Source organism: Microtus oregoni, unplaced genomic scaffold (assembly GCF_018167655.1).
Source record: "Microtus oregoni isolate MIOR12 unplaced genomic scaffold, Mior012 000024F_ref0000369, whole genome shotgun sequence".
NCBI classification, from domain to species: Eukaryota; Metazoa; Chordata; class Mammalia; order Rodentia; family Cricetidae; genus Microtus; species Microtus oregoni.
In genome coordinates, this window is record NW_024543083.1 from 25,374,829 (window position 1) to 25,399,172 (window position 24,344).

Genomic DNA, 24,344 nt, shown 5'->3' on the forward strand with positions numbered 1-24,344 from the left:
GGAGTGACCTGATTCCTGCGACGTCCACACAGTATCAAGAGGAGGTTGTCGCTGCAAAGCGAGCAAGGGGAAGTCTGCCTGCTCACACTGAAATCAAAGCCTTGGCGTGTCAACCTGGAATTGCTGAACAAGGGGAACCCTAATCAGTCGGTCTATATGTAGATTTAGACATCTCCAGGAGGCTGAGAACCTATCAGGCCCAAACTGATTATTCTAATCAAGTGTTTTAATTAAGCACACTCAACGCCAGCATCACAGGAATGAGACCTGCTTTTCAAGTAGTAATGGGTGATTTTGTACCCCCCCCCCCCCCATTCTTCTTTCCAGCTAGTGTTTCTTTGCGGAGGTGTAGCTAACATTTTTCTACAGTAGGCCAGGGGAGAGTCCTCTGCAAAGGGCGTTCTTCCGAGCTGTCATTTTGATATAAATACAAAAACAAAAGAACCAAAACCAGTAATAAAAGCATGCGTCAGTGGGGTCACCGCTGAATCAGCACCCCAAGATCTGCCTCCTTCTGCATCCGCGTCAAACACAAAAACAATTCTGGATAGTCCCAGATTTGAAAAGAAAAATATATAAACGCACACACATTGGGTTGGCTTTTATTGGAATGCCGAGATGCAATCTATAGTCATCAAGTTATGGAAAATTCAGGTCACATATAAAGTTAAGAAGGCAAATGAAAAGAACAATACAAATCAGACAAAAATTTACATCTCAAAATATCATGAAAGCATTTTGACTGGCTTTGCCTAAAATACTTTGAATATCAATTTCTTTTTTTTTGTAAGCTAATTCTTGTCATTATACAGTCGCCCAACCTCCCCCCCACCAACTCTTAGAAAAAGATCTCTTGTTTACATATTCCCCAAGGTCACTATTTCTTGTAAAAGCACGTTCAGACCACAAGCCTTTTTAGAAAGAAATAGGCTCATTATACGTACTAACAAGACACTAATTGGGTTGATTTGACTTCTTCTAAAAGAAGCACCAGGAGACTCTCCAAATCTGTCATTTATTGGTGCCCCTGTAAAGACCAGTCCACGTGGAGAAGATGTTAAGAGTGTAATTTCACTTCCGTCGTGTGGGACACACTTTTCATGGTCAATACATCACAGACATTTCTGAGAATTTAGACTCGGAGCCTATTTCACCCAAAAGTACTTACAGCATGCTAAACGCAGCCCTGCCGAAGTCCCATTCAGCAGAACTGTGAACACCTAAGTTAACAGTTAAAAAATAAAATGTCAAACAGAGCCATGTTTACGTGGTTTGAAATCTCATAGTCTTCTAAATTTGGGCTTCCTAGTACTTGCCAAAGGATTTCCAGGATAAAAAATATTAATGCTAATCTGTGCTTTCATTCTAATAAAATATCAGCATTCATTAGAAGATTAATTACTTCGGTATGCCCTACCACATACACAGCGACAGGAATAGCACTGAAACCATAAATTCAGTAGCTATTTCGAAACTTCCCCCAGCCAATCTGCTTGATAAACACGCCTACTGTGCAGTTTAGAGTATGTGATACACACAGAGCAGATAGAAAATTATTTTCAATACATCACTTGAACCTTTCTATTTACGACATGTTCACTTGCTATATTTATCACCATTATACATAGAGGAAAACAGTGCATACTATAGCTCAATGAACTGAGAAATATTTTCTAAAAATATTTTTTTTTGTGGCTGAATTTAGTGCTCCCGAAAGATTCGTCAGAGGGCTGGGTTGGCACGAGAGGTGCAGATGGTGTCTATGGTGGAACCCCAAGCTTGCAGTCAGGGGCACTGCTATCAGTTCCTTCCTACTCCACCCACTACCCAGGCTCCCCTTGGCCAGCACAGGCTGTACTCAAACAAGCCCCTACGAGGGTTGGGGCCATGTGGGCTTACAGGACTTTGCCTTCCTGCTCTGGTCCCAGTTGCTGACCAATTCTAACACTCACAGAGAGTGACCTTGACAGGTCGGCTCCCTGGCTCACTATTGCTCGGTTTCTGCAGTCTCTCCTAGATATTAAGATACATGTTTATGGTTACCATGACATCACATCCTTCCCTCCCTCCCCACAGAGGTTCCCGAGCATCAGATTGTGGTCTCTTTCCTCCATCATGAAGCGGAGCATCGAGGGACAACGCTACAGTATTCGAAGCTCTGGTCGAGTAAGTCAGCTTGACTTTTAGGGTCCCGAGAGGGTAAGAGAACCCCTTCTCCCCCTTGTGTTGTTTTCGGTTCATTCCCCCCTTTCCCCTGTCACATTCTACCAGCCTCGGATATCTACTGTGCCTCTTGATTGATAACGGCTGTGGACACTGGCTTGCTGGGAAGGAGAAGGAAGAGAAAGGAGTTCTCTGATTAGCCACCCATTCAGGAGTGCACGGTCCTATCAGTCTACATGATAGAAAGTTGCACATTTTTTTCCAACCTAATACAAAAATATTAACACTTCTGGACATTATAGGCATAAGTTGTTATATCTCTACAATATAATAAGTTATACTGTACAGTTATAACAGATAACAAAAGGTGCAATCCTTTTTAAAAAAATCACACAGTTCACATGTTTTTATCATTTTATTTTTAAGTATAAACTTTTTAAACACTTTACATAAATTAACTCCTCTGAGACTAATATTTGATGTACAGTAAATTGTAATTCATATAAAAATCCATAAACAACTTGTCTCACATAATTTACAAAAAAATCAGGGTTTCCTTTGCTTATCAGTGACAAGGATTCTATTTTGTCAGTTTTTCCCTCCCAGGGCAAGCCATGTTAGTAAAATCCATTATTAAATCCCCGCCGAAGCAGACGTCCCTTGTGCCAATGTCCTTTTACAAAGTAGCACGGGAAAGTAGTTGGGTTCTATAAACAGTAACTTTGCCCCACACTTTAAAATGACAGATCTAAGTATAACACATCCTAAGTAGAGATTACTTCCTGTAAGCAAAGGTCGACAATTCGGTAATATCTGGAAACATTGGACGCATTTTTTTTTCTTTTTTAAAACCTTTGTTAAATACAGTGCCTCGAAAGTACAGAGGGTCACAGCAAAACGTTGTCTCGTTAATGCTTTTTTTTCCCTTCTCATATTTCCAGTCCAAATGAGTGCAGCGATATGCGTATGTAAACATATTCTTTAAAGCCGATCACCTTTAAGGTCATTCAGAAAAGTTGTCTTTGTTTCTGGTTTGTGTCCGCGTGTGTCTGCGATGTGGGTCTGCAGAGCAGTGTCGTTCTGGAAGGCTCTTTTGGAGAGTCCGGTTCGGATTGTGCTACAGGAGACTCTGCGCAGGGGTGGCCCGGGGGTTACCTCTTGCCGATCTCGCTTTGTCGCAGGAACTGAATATTGTTGGCGCTGTCGGCCAGCTCGGGGTACTGCTCCACCGACAGTACGTAGTACCCGTCGTAGCCCTGCACCTTGCCGGCGCTCAGCAGCTGCCGCTTCTCGCCCTCCGTCCAGAGGCGCGCGCCCTCCTCGCCGTCACGCACGCGCTGCTGCTCGCGCGCCCAGGCCCGGGCGAGAGCGCGCTGGCGAGCCTGCTCCAGGATGCGCGCCTTCTCCTCGTCCAGCGTCATGCCGTAGCGCACGTGCAGCGCCAGGGCGCCGAACTGCATCTCCACGTCGGCGAACCTGCGAGTCCTGCCGTTCACCACCGTGGTGGACTGCGACACGGTCACGTTGATGCCATTCTCCAGCGCCTTGCGGCCACTTGTCAGCCGCAGCGTGCCCAGGTCGCTCTCGGGCGTGGTGGTCTTGATGAAGTAGTGCGTGTCCTTGCCCTCGATGGTGAAGTGCAGGTTCTCCAGGTAGAAGGCGTTGTTGAGCACCGCTGCCACCTTGATGCAGTCCTCGTTGGCGATGTTGAGCACGTTGGTCTGCACGCGCCCTTGGCTCACTGCCAGCATGACGCCCTTGCCAATGAGCGACTTGACCGTGGCGAACCACAGCCACGACTGTTCGCCGCCTGCCTTGCGTCTGCTCACCTGCACCTCGGCCATCTTCCCCAGGGACAGGAAAGCCTTGGCTTGCCTTGCCACTTGCTGCTGAACTCCAAAAATGGGCTGGAGGGCAAAACACAAGAGGAAGGAGGTTAAAAGAACATCGGTGTGCGCAGGTCCTGGTCAATGGAAGCCACTCTTGTTGACCAAAAATAAAGCAGCCCTCCTCCCTCCAAAACACACTGAAAGCGCTGCACTGGGGAGGAGGAGGAAGGAGGATCAGGAGATCAAGGCCATACTTAGCTACATAGTAAGTTCAGGGTTATCTTGAACTAGGCGAGATCCTATCCCCCAAAACCAAATCTCAAACAAGCACACACACAAAACCAAGCCAGCAATCAAACAAAACAGGTTTGAGTGAGGTGCAGAACCTTTACCGAAAATCCCTTGGTTCTACAGGGATTATAAGGCCTACCCAAGCCAGAATGGAATGGCATCTCCTTCCCTCATGGTAGTGATTCTACTAGTTTTTAAAATGTTCAAAACTGAGTTTATTGGCTGGCGAATGGCTCACTGGGTAAAGGTCCCAACGGCCAAGCCTGACCGAACTGTCCTCTGTCCTCTATACATGCGCAGTTGAGTGAGGTGTGCACGCACACAAAATAAAAACGCAATAAAAGATACAAAGGCTGTCTCTTCCCATACTTTGGACTGCTTTTTTAGTTTCCGAGGCTGGCAAACTATTCGTGTTATTATCTTTTATCCTGCAATCCCTAGATGCTTTCCCCCCCCCCCCTCAAACCACCATACTTGGGAAAGCCGTAGCTTTCTCGGGAGGTGGGTGGGTGAGTGGGGGCTCCGGAGAAAGCCACAGATGAAAGAAAAGGCTAAAGGTCACCAGGCTCTCCTACACTTTAAATGCCCATGCTGTAAGTCCTCAGTGCCTCCTGTCTTGCTGAACAGTTTGTAGCTGAGAGTCACCAGTGTGACTGCGGAGTGGAAATGCCCTAGGATGAGCAGACTAGGGGCCATCCAGGCGTGAGAACTTAAATTTTAGAAAACAAGTATTTCAGGCAGATGGAAAGACAATGGACTATCTCCACGGGCAAACTTCTTGCAATTGGGTATCCTAACCCAGCCACTTATACAAGCAGATATTTGTCTGGCCAAACGGAAACAGCGGCTTCATTTGCAGCCCCTGCACTAGGGAGGCTGCCTGGTGGCTTTACCCGTGATTCCCTAAGCTGTCCTTAGGAGGCACTTTTCTTGACAGAGAACTTGAGCCACACTGAAAAGCTGCCTGGGAGAAAAGATGGCAGGTCCATTTGTACCGGCAGACTAAAGTGCGTTCAGACATGTTATGTCATACAGATAGGACATGCATGTGCAAATGCATTAGGAGACCTCAGATCGTCTTCATGGCACTTAGTCAGGGCAGATATGTTTGCCAGGAGGAATGCTAAGGTGGTGACTGGAGAGAAGGCTCAGGGGTTAAGAGCACATTGCTCTTCCAGAGGACCCAGGTTTGGTTCCCAGCACTGACATCTGGCAGCTCACAACTGCCTGTGGTTCCAGTTCCAGCAGATCCTATGCCCTCATCTGCATTTGAAGGTCAAGGGCGCCTGCACTCACACATGCAAATCTCTGTACACACAGTTTAAAAAACAAATCTGAAAATAGGAAAAAAAGGAAGCAATGTTAAAATGGCCCCTAGACCCTAGATACTCGATGGATTTTGGTTATTATGTTAGATGCCACCTGAAACACAGTTTTTTTATGCTAAGAATGATTTATCAGAAAAATGTATCTGTGAGTACTGTGTGTGCCATGTGTGTATTTGTGTGCTTTAGTCATGACTGCCTCTTTGTCTTCACGGAAGTGGTAGGGAATTGCTCAAGGTGGGGACTAACCTTTCTAGGAACTCCGTTCGTTCTTATTTTATCACTAAGCGGTAACCCAATTTCTTGATCTCTAGTTATTTTGATGCGCATTCTTTTCTGAGCCCTGAATGGCGGGAATTTAAAGAGGCACTTCCTGACCCAGCAGCTCTGACTTGACAATTGTCCCTTCTGTTTCTTAGCTTTACTTCTCACCCCAGGACCAGGCCTCCTGATCTGCTGGCTTCAGGAAACGTCTACGAACACCCGGTCACAGACAGAGCCCTGCTAGAGGACATGTTTTGTTTTACTTTTCTGCAAACGCTGTTCTGGTACTGTTTTTGGGTTGCTAATTGGAAATCTGAATCCCCACTCTCCTGTTTATTGAGTCTGGCCTTCAGCTCCCAGGTGCCAGCAATGCTTTTTCCTGGGGTTCTCTGCAGAAGCCTTCTACGAGAAACACAAGCTTCTGCGTTTTACTACCTTTTGATGGCATAGTTCAATGTTTTTATTAGCATCGCCAGAAACAGATTTGGCCTGTTCCACGGGCCCCTAGCACGCTGAGCAGAAATGCGACTGTCGGTTTTCCTTCCTCTAAAGCGTGAAAAGAAAGAAAACGGAAAGACGGAACAGAAAAGCTGCTTTGGGCGCAGTCCTCGCGGGGGCAGCTCTATGAAATGTGGGTAAACAAGACACAAACACTCCATTCATGGCCTTCCCTCCGTTCTTTGGTCTCTTACCGGCACGTCGTCCCATTGTTGACTCTTCACAAGTTCGTAGGAGGGTTCTGTTAAATCAAACTTGGGAACGGGGAATCCGGGAATGGCGTTGTGCAGATGGAAGCCGAAAGTCACCAGCCAGCTGTTAACATCTGGAAGGAGACCATGCAGAGTCAGAGGTGGTAAGAGTTTATGGGGCGCTTCCACGAATTTACATCCTTATCTTAAAAAAAAAAAAAAGAAAACCAGAACCCAATTTCACAAATATTCATCTGGAAAGGAGACCACGTTTGCCTTCCTCCTACCATCGTAAATCCGCTGTCTATTTTTAGACACACAGACAGTAACCTCAACAGCAGAGCTGTGGCGAACGCTGCAGAAAATGGAGAGTAATAGATACTCACTTAGACGGGGTAGATAAACTGTCAGAAGCGCAAAATTGCATCCTGTGCCGGTAATAGTGATAAAAGCGGCAAGAGGAAGAAAGCAGAGCAGCGAGAGAATTCGAGACACTGATGCAGAAAACAAATGAAGTTCGTGCTTAGGAAAGGCCCGTCTTAAGTGGAAGTTGTGTGACTGGCCCTCAAAGTGCCGTTGTGAAAAGACCCTGGGACTTCCATGAGCCACTGTCTACTAATGAAAACTCCCTAGATTGAGGAGAGTAAAATAAGTTGATTCTTAATCAAAGATGAACGCCAAGAGCTGGCCAACCTGGCCAAGGGCGCCGATGTTCTGATTTCCCTTAGCTCTGACTTCAAAGCCTCGCTGTGCACAGGTGGAGACTAACTTTTTGGGGGAGAGAACATGGGAACCTTTAACAGTGGTATTTTCAAATATTGTCACGTGACGCCGAAAGCCATTAAGCAAAGAATAAGGCTTTTCTTCTCTTCTGGAGGTTATGATTTACGGAGCCACTCAGCGGGCTTGCCGCTTTATGAGTACAGTTGGGTGTAGATTATTTTATATATTAAGCACATTGCTGGAAAATTTGAAATTGCATTTCACCTAATATATTTTATGCCGTTCCGTCGCTCCTTTGATGTTTTTCAGAAAGTGCTGCCATGGCATTCCCTGCAGTCCGTGTTGCTAGGAGAAGATGAATTTGGGAGCTGTGGGCTCTCCACTCTTTCAGTCAGCACCTCACATAACCAGTGGTATACTGCTTGTCAGGATGATGGAGAGCTGCCCGCTTCCCGTTTCCTTCTCTAGGGCACAAACTCTCACCTCATTGCCAGGCTGGCAGGTCCTTTGTCCAGGTGTCACATGGCTGCAGTATCAGCGCTGTTCTCTCTGTTAAATGGGGTGGCAGAATGTGTGTTCTCGTGGGGTGGGGGAGAGGTCTCCACAGGGCTCACAGGGGACGGAAGGTGCTACCTTCCCGGGAGAGTGTATACACGGTTACAGGGAGGCCTTAAGTTTGGGGGAAAATTCTGTCATCCACATACTGACAGATTTAGGGCAGCTTCTTGTTTTCTGAACAGTGTGTGCTCACAGGAAACCTGGGGTCTTTAGTATTGAAAAGCATTGCCTATCAAAATAATGGGATCTGGATGTGCGCTGACTGAGACTCCAGGGTCTTGCTGAGACAGTTGCTGGTGAAGCTGAAGGAACGGGCTTACAGCTGGGCTCGTGGAAGGGCCACGGGAAAAACTCCGTGTCACTTGGAAAGGTAGAAAGCGGATGTGAAGTGAACAGGGGTAGCATTTTCCACACCGGTCCTAAGAAACGGAAGAACTCCTTGGTGTGCCTCAAATACTCAGCTGGAACAGAGGTGGGCTGATGGGGCGGCCAACAGAAGCCAAAACACAGCAGAAAAAAGTTCAAGCAAACAACTGGAGAAAACAGGAATAAACCTTCAAGAAGCATGCATTGAAATACGGCAGAATAAACCAGGGATGGGAGGCTGGAAGCAGGGGAATCTAAAATTCTTGGAGAAGAGAATGGAAGACCATGGCAGTCCAGTATGGGGACCACAGCGGGACTTGCAAGCTCCTGCCTGTGTTCGAACACATGCCCCTGTGGTGGCAGAAGTGCAGTTCAATTCCTTAATTTTCCATTACCACAAGAGTCACACGGATCCCACCTTGGAAAGACCCCCATCCTATAGCCTGGTCATCACTCCACATTAGCGATGACGTTAGTGTGGATGTTAGTGATGTCGTCATGGAAGAGGACCAAGTGACTGACGCGAGAAGCTGCTCCATTGCTGTCCTTAGGCGATGGTGCTGAGGAGGGTGGCAGGCATCTCTCAGGGGTGAGGCAAGGCGTGCTCATGTGGCGTACTCCCATCATAAATGTACGTATGTATGGGAAACCCAGCAGGAGATGTTTCTGAGGTAGTCACGATTTGACGCAGAATTCTGCGCACTCTGACACCCGCTGCCACAGGCAGCCATTGCCGTCCCATTTCATTGTTGTCACGCGTGCCCTTACTAAATACTTGGTTCCTGCAGTACTTCTGCTGGGAAGCGGTGGGGCCTTGGAGAGGGGAAGGATGTGGGAGGTCTTCATGTTCTTGTGGTATGCCCTTGAAGGGGATTATGGCATTCTGATCCCCTCCTGCCCTTTCCTGGCTGATGATGTGTTTGGCTTGCTCCTCCACGTACTCGACCTACAGCCAGCTGGCTTGCTGCAGGTCTGAAGCGCTGGGGCTGATGGGACTCCCAAGCCGTGAGTCCTAATCAACTTTCCCTCGTCGTAGGTGATGATCTTGGGAATTTTGCCATGATGACAGAAAGCAAACCATTACAGCAACCAGGACTTGCCTGGGGAGGGGGGGGGGAGAGACTAGACTATAAAGCCATACCACTGTAGCGATTGGTATTTCAATGTCGGGACTCTGAATTTAGCATGTTTTCTGCTCTCTGTATCTCTTCCCTTCCTTAGATGATTGAATTCTGTGTCATTTCAGAAACCATGGCCTTGAGCATAGTCAGACAGAGTGGGAAGTAACTGTATTTCATTTTCCCTTTGTGGTTTCTCTATGGATCCTTAGAGAAATGAATATATCCAAAAGGTCAATTCTAGTTACTTTGTGTATTAATCTAATGGTAATAGTAATTTAGCACTTGGCAAGGAAAAAAAAAAACCTTACCTGTGATGTAGTCTTTCACATCATGGATTTTGCTTGCAGGGTTGTTATTCCGAAACATATAGAGGTTAAAAGGAGCCGGGTCCTTTCCGATTCTTTTCCAGATTTCAATGTCTGGCGTTGTCCATCGTCCTGCCAAAATGTCATAATCTCTTTCTCCAAAGTGGATTAATTTGGTGAGCGGGTCATACAAGCCTCCATGGAATCCAATTACCAGCTGGAAGTCAACATTGGAGTCAAAGTAGATTTCACCATAGGCAGTGTACTGAATCTGCTTCAGCATCAGCCCGTTGCTGCTGAACACAGCCAGCGGGGTCCCCGTGTTATCCGAGGCGATGTAGAACTCATCACCACTGCTGATCTCCATGGCGAAAAGATGTCCTTGGAGGTCGTAGTAGAGGGAGGTGATTTCTGAGCTGGAGTGGTTGTAGACGTGAGTGATTCTCGTCGGGTACGTCAGGTCGGCATAGAAAAACTGAAGGTGTTGTCCCAGACTGGTTTTGCTAGAAACACGCCGTCCCAGGCCGTCATACCGATAGATCACTGTCCAGCCACTGCCTTTGCTGTAGACTCGAGTCAGAAGCCCCTTGGAGCTGTACTCAAATATCTCCGTGCCTCTCTGACGCAAGAAACCGTCTTCATCCAGCCGGTACTGCACATCCCCCAGGCGGGTGATTCGGTCCCGCAGGTCGTAGCGCAGGGGCGTGAGGCGTGCGCTGCTGCTGGGGTTCAGCAGGTGGAGGTTCCCATTCAGGTCATAGTTATAACGCCACATAATCTTCTCGTTCAAGTAAACCGTTTGGAGCTGTCCATCAACATCGTACTCGTAAGCGTATTTGGTAGTGTTGGCGAAGGGTCCTATTTTGATCTCTCTCTTGGTTACCCGGCCCATATTATCGTATTGAATTGTAATCCAGTACATGAGTGATCTGAATATCTCATATTGAATCTCTTTGATGCGGCCATGAGCGTCAAAGTGCTTTGTATAAGTCATTACGGCCGTGGAAATGATCTGGTTGATGTCATAGTATATAACTCCAAATTTTCCAAACTGCTCAACTTTGCCAGAAATGTCATCAAACTGGTACAGATCAATGGGCAGTGGAGTTTCGTTGATGACACCCTGCATGCTGGTCACTCGAAAGCTGTTGTCATAGCTATAGTCAAATCTTGCATTTACCATTCCGTCTTCACTAAAGCGGAAAATCTGTCTGTCAATCAGGGGGCCAATTTGCCTGTATCTAATGGTGCAAATAAAACCATCACTCTGAAGGTTTACTGTTTTCAGGACTCCTGCCGTTTCATCATAGGTAAAACTGACTCTGGTGCTATCATACAAAATTTCCGATAGCCTGGTCTGCCTTCTATACTTGAATAAGACCCTCCGGCTTGTTCCCAGGAAAGCTGTTTGCAAGAGCAGCCCTTCCTCATTGTAGTCCGTGATGACAGAGGCATTGCTTTCTGGGGGGTTGTATATATTGCGGTAGTAGCCGATGGACCGGATGGTCTGCATGGTGTGGCGAGCCACACTGGGCATGGTGATGGCAGAGAGGCGGTCCCACATATCGTATTCAAAGATGTACTGCCGCTGGCTATGGAGCAGAAGAACCATGGACTGTGAAGAGAACACAGGCTGTTATCCAGGGCTGGTGAATTGGGGTGGAGGTTGGCGGGGTGTGTGTGTGGGGGGGCACAAAAGCAGATTTAGTGACCACAAACACACAGGGACATTCTGCCTAAAAAACAATCGTTTTCATTTTAATTGAGTTATCCTTGACCTTACATAGTGTTAATGATTCCTGCCTAATTTGCTTGGATGCTTAATTGTGAAGGGTTCTGCAATTAGTGGCTTAAGATTCATAATGTGCTACTTGCCATGATTGAGCCATTCTTTTTCCAGGCATTCTCAGCCAACCAGCAGATTGTCAATGGGTTTGGAGAAGTCATAATGCAGGCACGGACTAAGCTGGTTTAAAGACAATATTTCAAGGGGAAAATAGCAGAGGGGAAACGCAATCCTATCTATAATTGGCAATTATTTAGTAAGGTGTCCTTCCCCCTCATTTGGCTGAAGAGTCACTCAAATCAGGTTTTAATTTCCTGTGTATCTGGGGGGAGGAACAAAGGCAAAATATTATTTATGAAGAAGAGACACAGAATTAGCCCTAAATGGATAATGTGTACATAAAGCATCAGTGTCAACAAACAGGGCTAAATCAGCTGCACAGTGAACCAGAGTTATAAACACCCTTCACAGAAATATGGATTTGGACGTGGTGTCTCAATCTTGGATCTGTATAGACAAGCCTAACATTTTGATAATTCCTTCTACAGATATGAAATAATGAATTTCACTTCAGGAGCTACAATCATGGTTTCTGGGCCCTGTAAGTGTTGGTATTAAATTATGAAAAAACTAACCATACAAATAAAAATGATCTCTACTACCCACACCCAGGTCCCTACAGAAAGATGGTTGGCATCAACTTATTGAGCCACCAGAGAGAAGGTCAGCCCTGAGCTTGCCTGAGTAAGGAAGGCCCAACTGTAATGCAGGCCTGAGGCAGGTCTTTCTGAGATGCAGCTTCCTATGACCCCCATTAGAAAAGGTCAAATGATAGCAAAACTGGGAGGATGGTGAGGTCAGAGCCCCTGGGACTTATTCTTTTGAGTCTCACATGGAAGTGCAATCTAATCTCTTGTCAAAACCCATTCTTTTCCTTTCTGACTGAATTAAAAAATAGTTCTCACAACTCAGGTTCCGGAAGAGTCTCTTCTGTGGCCATGAGCAGCAACAATTTTTACTTGTTATGACTGGGATATGAAATGTCCCCTCCAAAGATCCTATGTTGATGGTTTGGCTACCAGTCTGTGGTCCTATTGGGAGGTAGTGACACTTTTATATGGCAAGGCCTCATGGAAGGAAGTTAGATTATTGGGAACATGCCTTTGAAGGGGACATTGGAACCCCACTTCTCCCTTTACTTCCTGGTCCCATAAGATGAGCAACTTTGACACACGCCCCTTGCTGTGTCACTTCACCACAGACCCTGTCGCAGTACAGCCAAGTGATGAGGGACTGAGTCATCTGAGAGCTAAAACTGTTCTCCCAAACAGGTTATGTCTCTGGCGTTTTGTCGCAGTAGCAGAAAGCTGGCTAACATATGGCTTGTGTTCTTCCCAGGAAGGCTTGAACTACCAAATCTCCATGGGAGGTAGTTCTGCAGGCCTTTAAAGTCCTATTTGATGGTGATTGGTTAACTGTTACTGGTCTTACTATAAATAGGTTTGGATTTGGTATACCTATCCTAGGTAGGAATCAGATATAGTCTAGGGGAGAATTTTAGGAACTTAGGAGATAATAAGAAGCAAGGTCCCACTGGGTTTTCTGATCCTCACACAGACATGAAGATGACTTTCAGAGCGGCCTTTGTCACTGGGTGAAAGTAGTTCTAACCAACAAGGCTCCCTTTGCTTTCCTTTAAACATTTTTAAGTCAAATTATGACATGCATTATTTTGCGGGGGTGGAGTATTCCTACTGCGATTCCTGTCATGCACTTAGTCTAAATGTTCCTGTCTCTGCCCCTCCCTCTTGGAGAACTCCTCTTGTGGCTGGTTGGACTAGACATTGAAATACATGTCAGGTGCAGGATATGTTCCTAGGCAGGCATGTGTACAGGGAGCTTATCTGTGGTCTCTAAACAACTTGCTGAGGGGCTAGAGTGGCAGAAGGGAGTTTGTCACCTGACAGTTCATGGCCCCGAGTCCAACCAGGAGGATCCTTGCTGGAAGCATCGAGAGGTGGAATGGCGCTATAAGGTGGTAGCAACCTACCTTGATTTCTGAATCTGGTTTGGGGAGGCTGTGAAGTAGATAGGCTCATGTACAAAGGGTTAGGTTTAGACCAAGGGGTTCGGTGGAGCGCCTCTAGTGGATAACGCCATTGCTGAGGCGAATGCATGAACTCAGCAGTGACCTGCGTGCCTCATGACTGCTCTGGAGGACAGATCTTTCCTTGTTTAACTTTCAGTGCCCACAGGGTTGGAGGCAGTGAATGCCAAGAGCTGAGGCTGTAACTCAGGTGCTGTGTAATCGGGAATACAGCGCTGGGAGATTTGAGGCATATAAGCACTCAAAAGCTAATCATTTTCTGTGGCTAACGCTTGTCCCAAAGGCTGATGAAACACTCGTGGAAATGCTCTTCAGGGCATTCTGTTCTTTAAGAAGCGAGTTACAGGACCCCCCCCCCCCCCCCGCTTCTTCCCCATTCTGCTCCTCTTGACCCCAGCCCAAACCTCAGGCTACACTGCCTAAGGCTTAGTGCCCTACACATGTGTAAACCTCCAAGTTCTGAATCCCCATCTGTGGCATTGTGCACAGCTCTGAGGAATGGGAAATGGCCCAAGTCATGATGCTTATCTCTCCCATGCAAATGAGAGAGAGAGACATCACCCGGTATCTGACAGTACGGCTTTCTAGGAAAATAGCCTCTTTTGGTTAATAATGCATAAATAGGCCCTGCATGCTTTTTATGGTTCCGTTGAAGCTCTGCCAGGGACAACACACAAACTGACAGCTCTAACTGTACTAATGCGAGCTCTCTCTTAAATGAAAGAGCCCGAGCAGAAATTATTTACAAATGACGTGCAAGCCCTGGGTCTAATTTGTGAATGTTGTCAGTGCAGGAGCTTGGCAGGTGCGCGGTGTTAGTGTGTTTGTTTACAGCGTAAATCACTTAAAAGGGTCTCAGATAGTAGAACTTAACTAAGGCGAAACTACTTTGCTAATACAGAAATTCATCACCCTGCACCTCCGTGACTGCCACGGGGATGCTTAGAATAACAAACGGGACTCAGTCATGTGTTGCTGTGTTTGTGTTTTTCCTTCTCGTCCCGCTCGGTGTGATTATTGGAGAATGCGAGTCATCCCGTCCCCATGGGAACGCTAGAACACGGGCATACCTTTTCTAAGTATGTGTAACTCCATGTTTTACCATCAGCAAAGACCCGGGATACAATCCTCCCCTGTCCATCATAATCCACTTTTTCACTCGTAGTTCCGCGCTGGATGCTGGCGATCTGACCCGTGGAGGAGTAGGTGACATTGACAGCCATCAGCTTGCTACTAGGCAGCCAGAGCGTTGGGTGCCCAGAGGTATCATAAGCGATCCTCAGAAGAAATTTCCGGTGGTCGTCGTAGATCTTTTCTGTCTTGGTGGTCCGATCGAAGTCAACGGAGAGGAGGTTTCGTCCATTGACCTGTTACCAAGTGAGATAGAGAACATCATCCCAGGGCTGGCCGCTTTTCACCCATCGGAGTTCTCAGTATTATGTGAACACTGTTTATGGTGACTGATTCACTTTGCTAGTAGATTAATTTAGCAAATTCTGAGATACAAGGACAAGGTAATAGATGAACTGTTCTTTCACAAGGTTTTATTAAGCAGAAAGACAGCCTGGCATTTGTTCAAAACCGTTCCAATTACATTTTGTAAATGAGAAGCAACAGATGAGAGAGAGCGAGAGACAGAGACAGAGGCAGCAGAGAAACTCGGAGAGAGACAGATAGGGAGAGACAGAGCGTGCAAAATGTGCTTGCTTTAAAGATTTTTCCAATGATAAACAACACCCTATGGAAATCACTCTAAGCTCCTCCTCTAAAAGGACAAAGAAAAAATAATTGCTTAGTGAATTAATCATGGCTACATTAAATAAAACAGTGGTAAATGCGACTCTAACCCTTTGAAGTGCAGTTAAGTAGAAGTTGGAGCCCACATTACTGTAAATTATTAATGAGTTGAACTAGCAGGAGGTTACAAATACGATCATTGCTTTGGGGCCAGTCTTAAAAAGTCACAATTTTTTAGAGTGTTGTTTTCTTTTTCTAACATCTGGGGAACCGGTCCAGACTTTCGAGTTCTTTCCTACCACATATCCGCGGGCTGGACATGGACTTAATTTATAAACCTAGCAATCGGTCTCTGTGTGGCTACATGCCATGCCCGGGATCTCTGATGAGATCTGGCTGTGACTGTCTATAATGCAGGGAAGGCACACTCGAGCCAGCTCTCGCTACTATACTGCAAGTGTGCAGCTAAGTAGGCGATAGTGTTTGCAGACTGAACTCTGAAGGGCAGAGCCCACGCCTTTACAGGGGTCTTGGTCTTTATTGTGGGCTCAGTAGTCTGTACATACCAAAGCTCTCAATAGATGTTTAGATTGTTAAAAATTAAACGGAGCAACCTTGACAGTGTGTGGCCAACACTTTAACTAGAACTTTCAGAATTAACAAATGAACAGTATTAGCTCAAGGTGATTGCTTTGGTGGCTTAGATGTGGTCTGTTTTGCCAAAACCTAGGTGAAGTTTGGTTGCCAGTGTACGGGAAGGTGATGTGGAGCCTTTAAGAGGGACTCGGGTTTCTCCAAAGAGAACGAAAGAGTTCTCATGGGAATCGATTTGTTCTCTCAGATCAGGTTCTTAGAGGCTTGCTCTTTGTCCCCTCGTAATTGTGACCATTTGTTCTGCTACTTCCTGCCTTGAGGCTTTTAACAGAACCCAAGGAGGTGCTGGTGTTCTGCTTCTGGACTTCTAGGATGACTGGCTTAAACAAGCCTCTTTCCACCATAACCTACACAGCGTCAGACCTTCCGTTATAGCAACCGGAAGCAAAATAAGATGCAAGCAACATTTCTATATAAATACAACATAACTAACGCACACTCACACACATGATGTTCACACCTCTAACACCTGTGTTTACATGGTATCTTAGCTTTTTATTACTGTGACTTAAATACCAGAAGAATACCTTGATGAAGGTAGGACTGATTTTGGTTCACAGTTTAAGTTCGCTCGGTCAATCAAGAATCAGGGGGAACGTAGTGGAGGGAGTCAGGAAACAGAGAAAGGAAGAGGGATAGCATTAGGCTGGCTTTTTGTCCTCCCCTCTCTTTATCCAGCCAATGGGGAGAGAGGGTAGGTTTTCCCTCTTTAGTGAATTATCTCTGGAAACACTCAGGGATGGGCTTCAGCCAGTTAAGAGGTTCTGACTGCAGTTAGGATGACTGTGAGAATTTGTCACCAGAAGCTCACCCCCTGTCACCCTGACACCCAAACACACATGTATGCACAGGTAGGTATGTATATGATATGCATGTACGTTTGTGTAAAACCTGTGATAAAATTCATTTTTGCATTCTGTCACTGATATTGCATTCTATGCAAAAATATTTCTTAGGTCTAAACCTTTCTAATTGGCCATTCAAGGGGAGAGGTGTGACGTCCACGGAGAGGTGCGGCATTAAGTCTTAAATGAGTTTGGGGGCGGGGGTGGGGGGAAGGGGGGTGGGGGGAGGGGATACTTCAAAGAGGTGATCTGCAAATACCGAGAAAGGGTTGAGCTCAGCATGGAGACAAGAGATGGAGTGACCCAGCCTTTTCAGACAGGGCTCATATGGAGGAAGAAAACTACTACATTATATCACGGCAGAAATTTGTCTGTTTCAAAGTCTATATGATGTGTGTGTGTGTGTGTGTGTGTGTGTGTGTGAGAGAGAGAGAGAGAGAGAGAGAGAGAGTATGTGCGCACACACAAAGTTCTAAAGCCTGACCTCCAAGAGTTACAAGGCCTAGGAGCAGCCTGCCATTGGGCTTTGAACTGCCCTGAATCTGTTTTGTGTATACACAGACGTTGGACTGGATCCCCAAGGCTTTGCCGTTTGGTTATTTTACTGGGTCGTGAGCCAGCCAGCTTGAGGCTTCCTGGCTCCTTCCCTTTCCTGATGAAGAGATGCGTCTGCACCAGGTGTTCCCTGCCTAGGTGAATTCTGCGGCGGTTTGCGGGATGCTATGGAAGGAAGTTACAGCTACTATACAAACATCTTTTCTCAGGTCTGTAGAAAGATTTGATACTACATCAGCTCGATAAATGGCAGGGTCAAGGGTTTCAGCTTCTGTAGGCGTTGTTTTGAATGCAAGAAGCTTTGCTAGGTTAACCACACTTTAGTGTTATGGCCCCATATGTGTGAGTTATAGGCACCACAAAATATACTCCGTGGGTTATTATTATTATTATTTTTAAAAAGACAAAGTTGGGAGAGGAGGGAGGGTGGATTCAGGAGGAGAAGCTTGGGTGGGCAGCCGGGGGGGGGAGTTCAGGATGAATTTGATCAACATATATTCTACACATGTGTGACATTCTCAGTCAATAAAAACATAGTATTAAATAGGAGAAAAATAGAAAAGGTTTTTTGTACAATTTAAATGATTTAGGACTTTTGGGTTTCTCAGATTTTGTTTTAGTAGTATGCCCCACCCCCATACCCCCCACAAGTTCAGGTTTGCCCTCTTTCTAAAAAAACCCTTAGGTTGTGCCAACCTATGAATAACCATGAAAGCCTGTGTAGTTTCCACAATACTGCCCGCATTATTGCCCCATCTGTTTGTGTTTGAGTTTGCATCCATTTCAATTTGTACATCAATTCTTTACTGCCGTTGCTAACCCTGCTTTATGTCCAGTGTTCCTCTGGCTCCAGCACTCGCGTTCTGGGCCGCGTATCTGGTGTGATCAGTGAATAACAAGGACTGGTCTGGAAGCTGTCTTTGCTCACCTGCAATCCGCTACTGCCTTCTGACGGGCTTTCCCGGTCTGTGTCTGACTGGCTTCTTTGGTTTGTGAGGATGGTTACACGACACCAATTCTCCCTCCCCCAGATAAAAATCAAGCATGTCATCAGTGTCAACACGTGTGGGACTCTATGCCAAACATGCCACCGTCTGAGAACATCCGGAAGCACTAGGAGACCCGACGGGGGATGGATGCTTTAATTTTTCTTTTTATCTAGACAATTACTGTATGTAATATCTTTCTTGTATCCTCAAGCTGAAATAATGAGTTTCAAGGAAGGGGATATTTTTATGCACATTTCCATACAAATCAGGGTGTGTACATTTGTGTGTGTGTGTGTGTGTGTGTATCTGTGTGTTACAGCTGTGTCAAACTCCGAGGTTTGAGCAATTTTTTCTGCTTCGGCTTCACAGGTTGCTGGGGTTGCAGGTATGTGCCACTTTGCCTGGCAAGATGTTAAACATTCTTAGTGTTTCCAGATATTAGTAAGTGCTATTTAAAATACAAAAGTTCAAAAAAAAATACAAAAGTTCACAAGACACGACCAGACCTCCTGTTCTCTCTGTCCCTTTCAAGCACGCCTTCTTTGGGCATTGTAAATGAATTGCAGTGGCCGAGAGCTGTGTCCACTCTAAACAGGGCATCTTTTCTTTTAAGATTTATTTATTTTATGCCTGAGTGCTTTATCTGCATGTATGCCTTTAAGCCAGAGCAGAGCATCAGACCCCAGTAGAGATGGTTGTGAGCCACCCTGTGGTTGCTGGGAATTGAACTCAGGACCTCTGGAAGTGCAGCCAGCGCTGTTAACCACTGAGTCATCTCTCCAGGCCCCTAAATCTTTTTCTGATATTGTTCTTATGAAGCACATTGTTTTAGTAAGGATTTTATATTTTAAGTTATAAAAGCATCAGTTTAAGGTATTGGTGAGATGATTCAATTAGTATAGGGCTTTCTGCATAAGCATGGAGCCCTGGGTTTGGATTCCTAGCACCCATATTAAAAACAACAACAACAACAACAACAACAACAACAACAAAATCTGGGACCGTGGTATGTTCCTGTAAATCCTGCATTGGCGGGACAGAGACAGGAGGGTCACTGGGCCTGCTGGCCAGCCAGTCTAATACACAATTAGCTGTTGGTCACTGCAACACGACCTTTCTCAACAAAGCAAGGTGATGGCTCCCGAGGAACGACACCTAAGGTTCACTTCTGGCCTCCACACGAATGTGCACACACATGCACCTGCACACACACAAAGACAAGAACAAGGCTAACATGAATACCTAATCTCAAGATCCAACCTTTATCTTCACCATTGGTACAATCACCATTCCACCTCTCTCAGCCTGGAAGTGAATCCCAGTATTGGGTACAGTGAAGGGGCCACTGCGTCTGCCTTTGCGGCGCAAGCAAGCATGGAAAAATCTCCATTTTCATAGCGACATCGAGCATGACTGCAACTAGTCACAGCGTCCTTTGACAGTGAGAGGGGAATGGTTACAATCTTTCTTCTGGAGCACTTGAGAATTAAACTCACAATGACCTTAAACAGTTTGCCAGTGCAATCGGGCTCTGTGCACTCTTCTGAAGTGTTACAGAGCTTGTTACCCAGCACGCTCGACAACATGAAGTCTTCTCCGTGGCCCTGTTGGAGCATCAACTGCCACAGATGGCTCCGTGTCTCCGTAGCCGCTCATCATGAGAGCGAACTAAATGTGTGATCCCATTCAGGAAAGAACACTGCATGAAAATACCACACAAATGTGATGGGCCGAGTGTGAGAGATTTAAATATGCTATCGTATTTATGTATGCCTTCAAACACGCTTCGGACTTCAAAATCCCGAGTGTTTCTCTTTACAACTGACTCACTAAAATTAACTTTTTTTTTTTTTTTTTTTTTGGTTTTTCGAGACAGGGTTTCTCTGTGGTTTTGGAGCCTGTCCTGGAACTAGCTCTTGTAGACCAGGCTGGTCTCGAACTCACAGAGATCCGCCTGCCTCTGCCTCCCGAGTGCTGGGATTAAAGGCGTGCGCCACCACCGCCCGGCTAAAATTAACTTTTTAACATAAATTCTGGGCAGGTGTAAAAAAATGAATTTTGTTCCTGAAGCCCAGCATGGATAAAACTCAGGACTATTTATCAACTTTGTTTTTTGGACAGTCTTACTACGTATGTAGCCCAGGTTAGCCTCAAACTCATGATTCTCTAGCCTTAACTTCCTAAGTGTTGGGATTACTGGTCGGTGTCACTTAAGGCTAACTACCTTTTAAAAATCTCTCTGTGTGTATGAATACAGGCATGTTTATGCCAAACATGTCTGTGGAGGCTGGAGGATAACCTCGGGGGTTGGTCTTCATCTTCCGCTTGGCCTGAGAGAGGGTCTTTGGACTCAAGGTTAGCCAGCCCATGTACATACATGGGGATTCTCCTGTCTTGGCTTTACATCTCGCTGACAACACAGATACACACAAATTCCCCTGGCTTCACATAAACTCTGCGAATCTGACCTCAGGTCCTCACTCTTGCCTACAACCTTTACCTGCTGAGCCAACCCCGGGCCCAAGCTCCACTTCTCTTTATCTGACAAACACAAGAGCCTACTATGTATGCATCTACTTGTGTGTGTGTTGCTGTGCGTGTCTGTGTATGTCTGTGCACACGTGGGTGGAGTCCAAAGGACAGTCCTGGGTGTTGCTTCTCAGAAGAATATCTCCTTGGCCTGGAGCTTGCCAATTAGGCTATGTTGGATGGCTCGAAAATCTGAGGGATGCCCCTGTCTCTGCTTCCCTGGTGCTGGAATTACAAGTGTGCCACCCTGCCTGGCTTTTAGGGACTGATCTCAGGTCCTCACGCTCGCAAGGCAAGTGTTTCATCTATGTTCATTTTTAAGTTTGGCTACTAGCCAGTGGGCCACCGGATGATCTTTATTATGCCATGCTTGCCTGCATCGCTGCCAGGTTCCATGCATCTATTTCCCATTGTCACCGTCATTCCTGTCCCCAGCACTGTCTCATAGAAAATGCATTTGCTGGATCCCAACAGAATTTTCCCTTTTCTACTTCCTGCCTTCTCTTTAACTTTTTTTCCGAGACAGGGTTTCTCTGTAGCTTTGGTGCCTGTCCCGGAACTAGCTCTTGTAGACCAGGCTGGCCTCGAACTCCCAGAGATCCGCCTGCCTCTGCCTCCCAAGTGCTGGGATTAAAGGTGTGCGCCACCACCGCCCGGCTTCTCTTTAACTTTTAAGTCTATTTTTGCCACACACTTCCTATAATAACTGGCTATCCATCTATCAGTCGTCCATCTGTAAGATCTATTAAGTGCAGTGTTAGGCTGGTTTGTAGCAAGGGGACATGAGAGAGGCCAGACGCCATTCACACGGCCGCTTTCCTTGGATGATCTACATGCAACGCCACACAGCCGATCCATATTGCGATCCCGTCTTCCTGCATTCCTTCATTCACTGAATAAATATTTGAGCGTCCACCATGTGTCAGGCACACAGATAAAATTTAAGTCAAAAACTTGAGAATGAAAAGAACCTTCTATTAGGAAATAGCGAAAAGGACAGAGGAGACCCAGGGTCTCAGGAGGCTGCTAACGGTCCTCCAGACTGATTGAGGTCACATGTGGCTATGGGCTTTCTGCCCCCACTTCTTTTTCCCATCCTGGCGGGTCCCAGGTTTTGTCACTGTGGATGAGCTATCGGTCTCAGAAGCCCGCTCCAGTCCCAGTTAGCTCCCTCTTTCTCCTTTGTACTTGTGGAACAGGATGTGAGCTCTCAGCTACTGCTCTGGCACTGTGTTTGCCTTCCACCATGTTCCCCGCCATGATGGGCATGGGCTCGAACCCTCTGGAACCCTGAACTCCAAATTAAATGCTTTCTTTTGTAAGTTATCTTGGTCGTGGTAACCAGAAACTAAGACAGCCAGTGACACTGAACATTCTTTCGTGTTTTTATTGGGGTGGGTATGTTAAGTTTGCAGAACTGTCCGCCTGTTTCACTAGCCCACTTACTGCTGCACTGTGCACAACAGATAAGTCATGAAACGACCTTCATGTATAACACTAAAGAGATGGATGAAAACAATGTACAACACACACAAGGAGATTCTGGTTTCCAGCTATGAAGAAGGAAATTACGTTGTCTATGGGACAAAGGATACGTGCAGAGATAATTATATTATGTGAGTCTAGTCAGTTTCAAAAAGAAATATGTCGTATATTTTCTTTCACTTAGGATCCCTGGATTTTATCTAGATTCATGTATGTATCGATTCCACCAGACTAGAAGTGTAGCTGTCTAGAGGGACCAAGGGGATTAACAGGGTAGGAGGGAGTGAGGAATGGAAAGAGGGTGGGGCATGACAGGGATATTATATATCAAAGCCCATTATATACTTGCACTAAAACAACCTATATTGTCCAGTGTAATAAATAACTTAAAAACAGGAGAGCCTGAGGCTAGAAGATGTGCTCTTTTTTTTTTTTTTTTGAATTCTAGGTGTTATATTTTCTTTGATGTTCAGGGCTGGGAAAGCCCAAATTGAAGGGAAGTTTGTGTGTCTTTTGATGAAGGCCTCTGTGAGAGGCTTCATGTGATTGTGACTCTTGTGCATGTGTGTGTACCTATGATGTATGTGTGTGCACCTATGATGTGTGTGCCTGTGACTCATGTGCATGTGTGTGCACCTATGATGCGTGTGTGCCTGTGACTCACGTATGTGTGTAACTATGACTAGTGTGTGTGTGTGTACCTGTCACTAGGGTGTATGTGTGTACCTATGACTTGTGTGTGCCTGTGACTCACCTGTATTTGTACCTATGACTTATGTATTGTGTGTGTGTGTACCTATGACATGTGTGTGTCCCTGCCTGTGACTCACATGTACATATCATATGTACTCCAGGAACCAATGAGTAATAAAGGCAAAGTCCGCCAGCTCATTTGCAGTGGCTGAGTGAAGAAAGGTCTGGGCAGAGACAGGAAGTGGCAGCCACTCCTTCCTAGCTTTAGCAGAGGGGCAGGCTGAAACTTGAGTGCACTTGGAGACAGACCACGGTCCCAGGAGAATCAGCTAAAAGAAATGTGGAGTGTTTTCTTGTCTGTCGCTTTAGTGTGACACCACCCCTCTCCATCCTCTCTAGTGACCAACCATTGTGTCTTTCTCTCATTGTCCTTGTCCCCCTGCAGCTTCACTTCACGCCAGCCTGCCAAAACCAATCTGGGGCTGACTGGAGCCAGGCCTAGGGATAAGGTAGCTGTATTTAGACCTGGCTAGAGAGACCACGAATTATAACCCCAAACACCAGCCTTGTGATGGACTGCAATCAGAATATAACCCACTAGCTGGATATCGTCTGGGTTTGATCCATTGATTCTTTTTAAAATTTCATTTCTATTTCTTGGAAATAGCCAGACGCAATATTTAGTTGCTGTTTCTCACCCTGAAGAATTGCCAAGGTAAATGATGCTGGCCCCTTAGGATAATAATTGAGCCATTTGGAGTGTAGAATAAAAAGGAGGGGGGATTACCAGCAAGCTTCATGTTTTGTTCTCGCTTCTCGATTTGAAGTTATTTATTTATTTTTTAATGGCAAGGGAAGTAATGTTGGGGAGAATTGTCTACATCTACCTGATAAACTAAAACTCTGTTTGCTAATACAAAGAACGAATCAGCTTCAGTTTGCTGCGGATGAAGGTGCTTTCTTGCAAGCTGTGCTTTAGAGTTTAATCTACATTGTCTTTACCCAATAGCTACCATAAATCAAGCTTGCCTTCCAGATGCATTTGGCCTGTAATGTAAGAGTGATAAAAAAACAAAAACAAAAACAAAAACACCAACGAGTAAATGCAGAGCCCATTTTGCAAAGCTCAATTACACCAGCATCACAAGAAACACATTTCTCATAAAAAATAAACCCAAACAATAAAAGGTGGGGCTTCTGTCAAGCGCCAAGAGACAGCAGAGAGAGAGGTTCTGAGGTTGGAAATCTTACTACACATCCAAACTGCGGTTCAAACTTAGGAGGACTGCAAAGAAAGACGTCACCTTTCAATGGCTGGCCTGTGTCCTTC

General features: G+C 45.8%; 1 protein-coding gene across 4 annotated transcripts in view; it reads right to left on the minus strand.

The window, feature by feature from the left end:
- Window positions 1–595: 595 nt before the first annotated feature.
- The window catches only part of Tenm3 (teneurin transmembrane protein 3), a 448,945-nt gene continuing 425,196 nt past the window's right edge, over window positions 596–24,344 (minus strand). For all 4 annotated transcript variants that reach the window (XM_041673596.1, XM_041673595.1, XM_041673594.1 and 1 more), the window contains 4 exons: window positions 14,598–14,894; window positions 9,638–11,249; window positions 6,565–6,695; window positions 596–4,070 (listed from right to left, as the gene is read on the minus strand). In XM_041673596.1, coding sequence (XP_041529530.1) covers window positions 3,315–4,070; window positions 6,565–6,695; window positions 9,638–11,249; window positions 14,598–14,894 — 2,796 coding nt within the window. In that variant the 3' untranslated portion in view covers window positions 596–3,314. The remainder of the gene's footprint in view (window positions 4,071–6,564; window positions 6,696–9,637; window positions 11,250–14,597; window positions 14,895–24,344) is intronic.